This window comes from Frieseomelitta varia, unplaced genomic scaffold (assembly GCF_011392965.1).
Source record: "Frieseomelitta varia isolate USP_RPSP 00005682 unplaced genomic scaffold, Fvar_1.2 scaffold_411, whole genome shotgun sequence".
Taxonomy (NCBI): domain Eukaryota; kingdom Metazoa; phylum Arthropoda; class Insecta; order Hymenoptera; family Apidae; genus Frieseomelitta; species Frieseomelitta varia.
In genome coordinates, this window is record NW_025110159.1 from 766443 (window position 1) to 778098 (window position 11656).

The window sequence follows — 11656 nt, forward strand, 5'->3', positions numbered from 1 at the left end:
ATTCAATAATATTTCTGTATCTATTGATCTATATGAAACTTTTTCGTTAAAATATTGCCAAACCATCCGATTATATACATTAACTACATTTTTAACAACTTTGAATAATAGAAAGTCTACAAAGCATTACATAAATCTAATAGAATATATGTATTTATATAAACTTTCTTTATTGAAAAATATTGCAGACCTATATATACAATTTTACATTCATAAAAGACACATATTTGGAACAACTAAAAAATGAAATTAGAAAATTATAACTTAATTTAAGACTTTTATATTAAAATATTATATAAAATATTATAATTTAAGATTTTTATATAAAAAGTCGCGAAAGTCTATATATATATATATATATATATATATATATATATATATATATATATATGCAGATTTTAAATATTTAAAAAAAAGAAAAAGGGTTTCAATCATGTTTAGGATTTTTAATTTATTTGTTAGCTGAAATTATATAGATTGTAAGAAAATGGTGATATTTTATTAGAAAATATTAGAAAATAAATTAAAATAAAAAATGTAAAACATATGTAAAATATATAATTTTCATATATGAAAATCTACTATATCCTGTATATACTGTATGTATCATAACTATATATATGATTGCTTAAAATATACAAATGTGTTCTTATTATTACTATAATCAGAATAAATTTTATTTGATCCATTGTACATGTATGTACAGGGTGTCAAGAAATTATTTGTTATGACCTTCATAGCGCAATTCTACACCTTCGGATTAGTGAACATCTGTTAAAAAAGTCGAGCAAAATTGTCCTTGACCAGTTTTTTGAAGGTCAAATTTTTTTATGATTACATCTTATTCTACTCATTGATAAGATAAAATGTCTCCAAGGAACCATAGGTCGGAAATGATGTTGAGTCTTCCATAATTTTTGAACCCATTTTGTTTATATTATTGTTATATTTCATAATAAATTCATATGGCATATCGTTTATATTATTGTTATATTTCATAGTAAATTCATATGGCATATCGCATAGAATTTATACTGGAATTTTTACGAACTACTCTCTTAAGCAAATTACGTCAAACTATTGTTATTATTTACGTAAACCCATCAGTGGATAAACTCGAGCAAGAGCAATGACTTGTTCTTTACGTCAATGAACATGGGATCTGCTCCTCGATGTGTCCATTTCTTGTATGTAAGACGTAAACAAACAATTGATCTATCTTTGGTTCAAACAGAGATCTCTTTGTCTGTAATCCGATCTATCGGATTTATTATCTTCTCTTCGAATTTACCATTCAGTATCGACTTCTGAGCGAGTTAATCGAGTTAGATCAAAATGTGGCGAAACAAGTATACGAATGTTAGACAAATGCTTCGTGCTGTTGATGAAGCGGGAGGAAATTATACGTTAGCACGACAAATATATCGTGACAGAATCGGAAATAACGGGAGACCACTATCGTCTACAGAAATACCCGATAGACGGGACTTTCAATGGATCGATCAGCAATTCAGTGATGAAGAATCAATTTTGCGTCACGTTTCTACACACCGAAGAGCTGGCAGATCCCGTGTTCATTGGCGTAAAGAATAACGTGTCATTGCTCTTGCTCGAGTTTATTTACTGATGGGTTTACGTAATATAGCTCGGCAAGTAGGAATCTCTCACGAGATAGATCATCTGCAACGAATTATTCGCGAAGAGGGTCTATGATCCTACAGGTTCCAACGTGTTCAAGGGTTACATCGGAACGATCGTTCTACTCGACGAAATTTCTGTTGGGTATTAAATAAACTGCAGCGTGAACCACGTATTCTGCAACGATTGCTTTTTACAGATGAAAGTAGTTTCTTGAGCAGTAATATGTTGAATCCACAAAATTCGAGGATTTGGGCCCACAGAAATCCTCATGCATTGTTTCAAAGACACAATCAAGGACGCTTCGCTATTAATGTATGAGCAGGAATTATTGGAAACCATATCCTTGGCCCAATATATTTGCCTTCGTCGTTGAGAGGTGCAATGTATTTAGAATTTTTAAAACCCACACTCTTAAGTGAATTACGTCGCATTATATCACGAGAGAGACGCCACTCAGTCTATTTCATGCACGATGGTGTACCTCCTCATAATAATCGACGTGTTCGCGTATTTTTGAATGATGTGTTCGGAATACGGTGAATAGGATGCCGGCCTGCTCCACACATATGGCCACCACGTTCTCCAGATTTAAATCTAATGGACTTTTTTTTTGTGGGGAGCAGTGAAAGAAATTGTTTACCGCTCGGACCAATGGTTTAGAACAGTTCCACAATTAAAAAATCAAATTGAGATAGCATTCGAACGATTGCGTGAAATTCCAAATATTGGTCAAAAAATTGGATGAAATATGGAAGTTTGAATGCAGGAATGCCTAAACCACAACGACGGTCACGTAGAAGTTGGACAATAAGCACGCTTACTGCAGAGAATTCGGCAGAATGGGGTTATAGTAGTGGGTTAGAAGAAGAAATAGACGAAGAAATTAAGTAAGTATTATAAAATCTATGCGATATACCATATTTTACTATGAAATATAACAATAATATAAATAAAATGGGTTTAAAAATTATGGAAGGCTCAATATCATTTTCTGAGAAAAGGAGTCATTTCCGACCCATGGTTCCTTGAAGACATTTTATCTTCTCGATGAGTAGAATAAGATGCAATCATAAAAAAATTTGACCTTCAAAAAACCAGTCAAGGACAATTTTGCGGTCGACTTTTTAAACAGATCTTCACCGATTCGAAGGTGTAGAACCGCGCTATGAAGGTCATGACAAATAATTTCTTGACACCCTGTACATCAATTGTACATAGATTTACGATTTACTTATGTGTTCTTTTAAACAAATTTCTAATGAATTATTTAAGATCCAGAAAATTTCCAAAATGCTTTTTTTTTATTTTCAATGAACATAATTTATGTAAATTTTTATGTGATTACATAATAGATTAATCCATAACTGATTATACAATCAGATATAAGACAATTCTACGAGAAAGAATAAGTTGAAAAGAAGAATAAAAAAGAATATTAAATGTAAAAATTGTATATCAAGATGAAATTATTATGAATAATGATCAAGTATTGTGATGAATTAAATAAAAATTAAAAGAAATTAAAAGAAAAATGAAAAGAAAAGTTTATTTTTAGATTTCATATAATAAATAATGAAGTATCAGAATACGTTAGATAATGTTCATAAAAATCTAAAAGAACGTAATAGGAAATATTTTCAAGTAATAAAATTTTTTATCCATGAATATTTTGTTTTATTGTGAATCTTCTTTTATTTAAAATAATAAACATAAACATAAATAAAACTATAACATTATTTCTTTTTTCAACTTATTTCTTTATCTAATTTATTGCCTTATATCTAATAGTACCATTAGACACGGATCACAATGTACATGTATTCACATGGCTGATAACGAATCGTTTACCAATTGTAGCATATAGTCTCGCGGATTTTAATACTTCATTTATAATACAAATTCATACAAGGTTGTGTCCTCACGATGTATGAATTAGCTACGTATATATATATAATATATGAGTTTAAATTTCAGTTACATTCTGTAGGAACCGAATGTTGTGTTGAGAAATTAGTAGATATAAAATGTTTTTTATGAAAGACATTTTATGTCTAACGTCGAATTAAATTTAATGAAAAAAAATGCTAAAATGAAATTCATATTAAATGGTGTGATTATATTGTTATTGTTGGAATATTTTTTTGTTACGAAAACAGATTGGTTGCGTAATTACATTTAGTTGATAGTAAGATTAGATATTATTTATTTGAAATGAAAATAATAGGTGAAAAGATTAAATAATTGTTTATAAATAAAGTAATAAATAAGTAATCATTGAAAAAATTATCTATCTTTTTATTTTGGAACTAAATTTGTTATCAAATGATAGCTTATGATGAAAAAAGTTTTCAAGTTGAGTTGGCAATTAATTTTTGAAATATGATGTATCAAAGAAGTATCTACTTCCATTAATGTCATCAGTTCGAATATTTATTTTTATGCGTACTTTTATATTAGATAAATAATTTGAAAAATTATTTCTAGAGATTTTTTATTTGTTAACGACAAATTTGAATGTAGATTTCTAAAACTCAAAGTTCCATTCAAGTATTAGCAAGTATAGTATTAACGTGCTTCACTTTATTATTTTCTCTTACTCAACACAACTATCTTAATATAGAATTTATTCTTTTTGTCATCTTTCTTTTCTTTTCTAAATTTTAAAAATATTTTATTTTTCCTATGACTATAATTCAACAATTAATTTGTTCTTAACAATAATTTACAAATTATTATGTGTAAAATAATGTACATATGTAGAAGAATTGATAAACATTAATTTAGATAGCAAATATAAGTTTTGAAAATCTAAGTTCAAAATCATCATTAGCAATTAATAAAATCCCTGAAAATAATTTTTGTAACCATCTGATCAACATAAAAGTCTGCAGATTGAAGCATATGAACTGATCTGTCAATGAATATGGGTAATTTTGATCTCCGATAGTTTAGAAATTGTCGGTTCAACTGCTTATTTATTATTTATCTAAAATCTGTTTCAAAATTGAGGGATAAGAAAAGGCAATTTCTTATTTTTTATTCGAGAAATAAATTATTATTTGATAATTTTAAATAATAATAGAAGATGAAGGTTAACAATACTTCATTGGCTCAAGTAACCTGAAAGTTAAGAAGTAGAAAAAAGAAGTAGCAAAAAGAATATTATATAAGAATTTTGAAATAAAAATATTTCAGAAATAAAAATTTTCATATTTTCTTTGATAAAATCCTACTTAACCTAAACTTTTTAACAAATATAAATTAACAAAACAATTCTTTCAATAAAAATTTATAAAATTCTGGTCATTAGTAGCGTTAATTCTACTTTGTTGAAAGTATAATATAATTATATTTATTTTAATCGACATTTCAAGAAGTAATGATAGGCTATATGATTATTAACTTGATGCAGTATGCAAAGCTTTTAGTCTACTAAATAATGAAATAATACCGCAGACGTGATAGATTGGTAGTATGATTAAATATTTAAAATACCACTGCTCAGCTTGATTGTGGCAAAAGACGTCTAGTGTCGCCCACAGGCGGAAGTGCGGGCAAAGCTGTACGTCGCGTCGGTGACGGTCGACAGTCACCAAGGTGAGGAACAAGATGATGAGACTAGAGCTTCTCATAGCTTTGCATCTTATGATTAGATGAGCTTGCGAAATATTTCCTACTATCGGTTAAATTTTCAAATATGCACTATATGAATGAATTTATATGCGTTTATATACACCGTAAAATTCTTAGCATTAAAACTCTTTAACTAGGTATGGTAAAATATCAAGTCTATACATATTTTTATTACAAGCTGATTAGATTAGATATATCTTCCAAAAAAATTCCTTTGAAAAATTCATCTTAATAAAATTTATCGTTTTTACGACGAGCATTCAACATTAATTACTTTACACTAGTTTAATTATAATATTAATTGTTTTTCAAAATTTATTGCTGCGAATGATTCTGAACAATTTTCTGAATTGAATAACTAAGGAAATATTGTTATGAGAATTACAAATTTTCGCTAGTATTTATATGTTTTGACCACTATTCTTCGTATTACGAATTTATGTTTTTATTTATATATTTGCATAATTTATGTAGCAATTTATGTAAAGTTACATAATAGATTTCACATTTAGTTTTAATATAGTAAAACGAGTATCAAATTTTTATAAAAATAATCTTAAATTAATTGAAAATTATAACTTTGTTATGAAATAGTTTTCATATTAGGCAATTTTATCCTTTTCATTCTATAAAATTTGAAACTCTTCAATAATTTCTTTATTGATACAGAAAGACATTTATTTTAATTGTCTCTATTTTTATATTTTGATGAATTATCTTGTTTTATTATTCATTAATTAGAATTTAAAATTAGCGTTGTGTTTAATTTTGTCTCTTTTTAATTTTATCCCAAGAACGATATTTTCTGTCTTGGTCTGTGAAGCAAAAAACGGAACAAAAAATCCAAGTGGAAAAGACATCAATAGAAATATTTACATCTTCCTGTTTTATAAACCTAAACATATTAAAAAATAAATTTTTATATAATCCGTTAAAAACATTAAAAACTTTTTATTAAAAATATTATTTAATTAATATTAGTCTAATAAATGGAACATTTTTTAAATATTATATATAAAAAGCAGCTACGAAATTTTTTTCGGTATTTTTTCCATTAGAACTGAAAGAACGAAATTAGAAATATTTCTTTTAATAATAAAAAAGTCTATATTTTTTTATTTTGTTTGTATGAATTTTTATAGAACATTAATTACAGAATTTCATTATTTAGCTTTCAATTATACTAATTTTCTCAAATTCTAATTCTAATACTAATTTCTCAATTAAAATGTACATCGATGATATGTATAATTTATATATTTTAAAAAGTGCATTTTATTTTAGATGAAGTGGAAATTTTGAAAAATTCAATTTGGTGCCTTTTCTAATTAAATTTATAGGAAAAAATTCTATTAATTTATTGCTTATATGACTGTATGATATTTAGCTTTACATTTTTAATTATCTTTTAGTATATGTGAATATTAGTAAACAGATTAAATTTTTGAAACTATCACAAACATCTCTCTAAGATATTCTATATAATTTTATGTAGAATATTATTTTTAAATATGAAAATAAGAAATTCAAAGCGAATACTGACTACTACTGGTTTATGTTAGATTTGTGATTCAGATCAAAATAGAGAAGATAATATTTAGAAGATAATTAATTAACAAACAGTGCTTATAAATACTTTATATTGAATTATTATAATACATTAGAGTGGCTTTCTTTTACAGTTTATAAGACTTTAAGTACCCAATATTTTTCATGCAGGTATATTTCTTCTTATTTAGACATTTTGATATGAAATGGTATAAAATATTATAGTTATAATATTTTTAATATCATATTTTAATTACGACATAAATAAATTTTCAGACAGATAAAAAAACCATTAAATAATAAATGCTATAATATGCGAGATCACTACATTATGCATTATTCAACAACGTGTCGTTGAGATCATTAATACCATTTATTATTTTTTATTATAGCGAGACTAAAATCCATTGATGACAGTTTTAATTGACATATGTAATATAATATAATTTTGCGTTATATTATTACAAATAAGACAGAAGAAATAAATTTAAAAGTCAATTGAAATGTTTAATACGCATTTATTCATAAATTTCTCAGAAATAAAAGTGCAGAGTTTAAAAATATATTGCTATGGATACACAATATTCATTTGTAAATGTATATTATTATAAAATAAAATATTTAATACAAAATAAAATTACAATTATAACAAAGTGGTACAAAATACATTTTTTTCTCGATAACAAATAGATCATGAATACTCGTGAAAATATATATACTAAAAAACATAACTGTATTAATATTAATAAAACTATCGATAATTTAAACTAACATAACTTGGTAAAAATAAAAAAAAATCATATAACGAATTTACACAGCTTGGTAGACGAAATTTGCGAAGAATGATCGTATTGTATCATCTTAGATTACGATTGTTGTTAATACTGAAAATAAAATGCATATAACACTGAAAAAAGAGAAAAAGTTGGTTTATTAAAAATGGTTGAATCGTTATGTATCGACACATTCGAGTGTTTTCTCAATGGTACGAAATATTTCACGAGTTTTAACGGAACAGCGCGACATTACTCTTGTCCCGTACGCTCTGAGACGAGATTTTTTCTTTCTCCGTTCGTATCTTCATTTCTGTGTCTCTATCCTCTTGCGTTTCCACGGTCCTTTTATTTTTTTTTCTCGAGCTGTGTTGTCTTTCAATTTTCTCCTTTGGAACGACTCCTCTCCCTCTTAACTATCGAAAAACGTGCATGTCCGCGAGTAATATTCGAACGGCTCATAGGTTTTTAATATTTTTTTGGAATAAATCGTTAAACAATGAACAGGGAACAGAAAACGGGAAACGACAAACGATAAGTGGAAAGTGACAAACGATTGAAACAACAGAGAAAGGAAGATTGAAGTGAAATTGGCGAATTGAAATTTATCGTGATGTTCGTTTCAGCGTGACGCGACATCGATATATTGACACGTTTCGGGCAAGATCTACAAAATTTAAAACGATTTACTGCGAACGTTGACATTGAAATGACGGACATTTAGCGGTTGCAGAACGTTCAAACATTGAGAGACGATACACGATGTGTTGGTTTTTTTCTTCCGGCGCCATTTCTTCTCGGTTGGAATACCTTCTGTTTTCACAGGCGTTCTCATTTATGCGGCTTTCTACCTCGCCCCGTGTTACTCTTTTTGCTTTCCCTTCCACTTGCTCTCTTCTTTTTCGCAGACGAGCACTACCTTTCACGTCTTATTTTTTTCACTCTTACCCTCTTCTCGAGCTTATTCGTCAGTTCTCTTCAGGAAGCAGAGAACCCCTCTCGACGTAAGTAATATCTAAATTGCTTCCGTGGTTTCATTTATTTTTTTTTTTTTTTCTTAATTCCGGACTTATTGGGGTAAATTGGGATAAAATTGTTGTGAAACCGTAAGATCGGAGACAGAGAATTTTAATATATCTTCCATCAATAATAGAAGACTTACTTTCTTTTCTATTATCTTCCTTTCTGTATTTTATTTTACTGTACGAATATTTGTTGAGTGTTTCCAAAATTTGTACTGTCATTTATACAGAATATTTATCGTAACAATGATAAAAATTTTTTAGTTACTTTTGATGATCTGACAAAATATATCATGAATAAATATCAGTTATCACTTAATAAAGTACATAATTGAAAGTATCAGGATTTTTCTTTCGATGAAAAATTAAAAATTATTGGTTCTTTTTTAGAAAATATTTTAAGTCTAATAATTTAAGTGATTAATAAGTTATAAAATGGGATGGAATGTTATTTTTATCATTTTAAGTTTATAAATTCAAAAATTTAATAATATAAAATAATATATGATATAAAGAAACTTAAAAAACATTTTCATATTAATAATATACTTGAAAAATATATTTTTTGCCGTCATTTTTATATGAAGAATGTAATACGAATTATGCCACTATGTAATTTACTTTTTAAATTCATGTTTATTAAATTTTTGTTTATAAAGAATATGGTATAAAAAAATTTTATAGTGACCAGATAATTTATGTCATACAAAATTATGATCCACAAGCTTAATTTGTTTCTACGCATTAAAATTCCGTGAAAATAAAATAATTTATTTTTGTTAAGAATATATTTCTTGTAATAGATGAAGCAGTTAATATAGTTTGAATCTCACGCAAACGATTCGATGGTTAACTTTATGTACCTCCAGAAAATTCAAAATAACATTCCAACTAATAACGAATTCAAGGAAACTTTTAGCGAAGCTAAATACATCTATAGCTAAATCCCCCGATTTACACGGTTCTTTATTTACACGATTTCGCTTTGACAAAATTTTTTAAATAACGGATTTTAAAAGAAAAACTGGTAAAAGTGAACATTTTGGCTGCATACATCATACTAATCAGGAAGGAAAGATTAATAGTCTGCGAAAGTGATTTAAGTAATTAAATTTTTGGTTAAATTTTTTAAGGATCTTATATTTCTTATTTCTATATGTAAAATGAATTACATATTTATATTTTTATATATTTGTTTCATGAATGGATTGTTATTTTTATGTTTTTCAAGATATATTACCTTTATTTTACGTCGAAATAAATGACTGAATTATGCATATTTTAGTTTGTTTTCGATTTACGGTTTTACGTAACGGTTTTACGATTTTGATTTACATGGTTTTGAGGAATCTGTCTTCAGTGTAAATCGGGGGATAGGTGTAATTATATATAGAAGAATTAGAATAAAAGATTAGATACAGAGTATTTCATTTTTATTTCGCTAAATTGTAACATGTTCTGTAATTAAAAATTATAAATACTTTATTAAAAAGTAACAAGTATTAGTATTAGTAAAAAGTATTAAAATTATAAATGACTGGTCGTTCGTCATATTTTTAAGGTTCTTATTTGAAATGTTGTTCGTTGATAAATTGAATCTGTTTCCCGAATTTCATCCCGATCCTTTTTTATTTCACTGAATACTGCATAAATTTTTCATATTATAGTAAGGATCATAATTGAAATAACGATAAAAAATTGTCTATACTTTGCAAAAGAAAATCATATAAGAATCCACTTGGTCTCATTTTGAAACGAGAGTCTCTACTTTGACTGTCCAATGTTCGTTTTTGCCAAAGATATTTTATTTATATTTATAATTACGTGTTTAGGTAAATTACACATTTACATTCTCAGATTATTAGTGACCACAATAGGTTTTACGATAGAGCAGGTATGGCTGTAATAACTGGTATAATCCTATATCTTTCAAAAATTCCAAGACTTTTTTTCCGGGATATTCTTTTTGCAGCATTTTGAGTGATTTCGTGGGGTTGTATTATTTCCTTTTATCTTCGTATTTGGAACAAGCTGTTAATATATATTCAATGAAGATAGATAGAATGTATGTATTACAGATATTTGGCTCTGTTTGTGATTAGATAGAAATGTGTCCAGTTTGTGTGGCCTATTCTTATTCTTGTTAGTAATATTTGTTCTTTTCTTTTATTCTAATGCTTATTCAGCCGTAAAGCCGGGTTGGCGTCATATACACTGTTTTGAATTTTGTGTAGCTTGGTAAGTCTTGCATTTTTCTATTCTTCGCCCCATAATTTTATTGTCGCGTTGATGAAATACTTTTGGAGATCTTTGTAGAATGTGGGTTCATGATTTGCGGAACATGCAACAGAGCTAGCTAGTTTTGTTGTTGAATCGACATCTTTATTTTCTTTGATGTCTACATGTGTTAGGATCCACGAGAACAAGACGTCTCTATTTGTATGTGCAAATTTGTAATTTATTTCGATAATAGTTTGGATTATTCTGCTATTTGATTCTAATTTTTTTTAGAGCTGTCACTACATTTTTGGAGTCAGAGAAAATTATATTATATATTTGTTGTATGTTGATCTTTTTATGTATGTAAGAGTTTGTAAGGTGGCAAAAGTTTCACTGTTAGAGACTGTGAATATGTCAGGGAAACGAAATAGCAATTTGTCTTCGGGGCACATACCGCACATTCGGTCCTTCCTTTGGGGATTTTGATGCTTCGGTATATTTGTTTATGGCTTGAATGGTTGTAGGTTAATTTTCTACAGATTTTAAAAGATATTAGCTTTCTGTGTGTTTCAAAAGCTATCGATTATGGAGGGGGTAATTATTATCTATGGAGGGAATTGATATTGTCTTCTTCACATAGTTGGAGGCATATCTATTTTTAGTTCTTGGAAATATTTTATGAACCGAAAGTTTAAGATGTAGGGGATGTGTTCCTCTGCCTTTTGTCCTATAGCTAGGATTATTGAATATAATGTGACACATACTCGGGACATAGTACTGTTAGATAATTTTGACAGTTACTTTATGAGACTGACTTTG

At 27.5% G+C, this 11656-nt stretch overlaps 2 protein-coding genes across 2 annotated transcripts in view; one reads left to right on the top strand and one right to left on the bottom strand.

Annotated features, from left to right (window-relative positions):
• LOC122531691 (lachesin-like) overlaps positions 1–927 on the bottom strand; it is a 42748-nt gene extending 41821 nt beyond the window's left edge. Inside the window, exon 1 of the mRNA XM_043659810.1 lies at positions 882–927. Within this exon, the coding sequence (XP_043515745.1) occupies positions 882–927 (46 nt within the window). The remainder of the gene's footprint in view (positions 1–881) is intronic.
• A 699-nt stretch (positions 928–1626) lies between these two features.
• Positions 1627–2301, top strand: LOC122531692. Its single transcript, XM_043659811.1, has 4 exons — positions 1627–1649; positions 1722–1953; positions 2086–2140; positions 2186–2301. Exons 1-4 carry the CDS (start codon positions 1627–1629, stop codon positions 2299–2301), a joined length of 426 nt encoding a protein of 141 aa, XP_043515746.1.
• Positions 2302–11656: the final 9355 nt, after the last annotated feature.

Coding starts and splice junctions, on each gene's coding strand:
- LOC122531692 (XM_043659811.1), top strand. CDS start 1,627: ATGGGTTTACGTAATATAGCTCG. Junction 1,954..2,085: donor AAGGACGCTTCGCTATTAAT/GTATGAGCAGGA, acceptor ATATCACGAGAG/AGACGCCACTCAGTCTATTT. Junction 2,141..2,185: donor ACCTCCTCATAATAATCGAC/GTGTTCGCGTAT, acceptor TACGGTGAATAG/GATGCCGGCCTGCTCCACAC.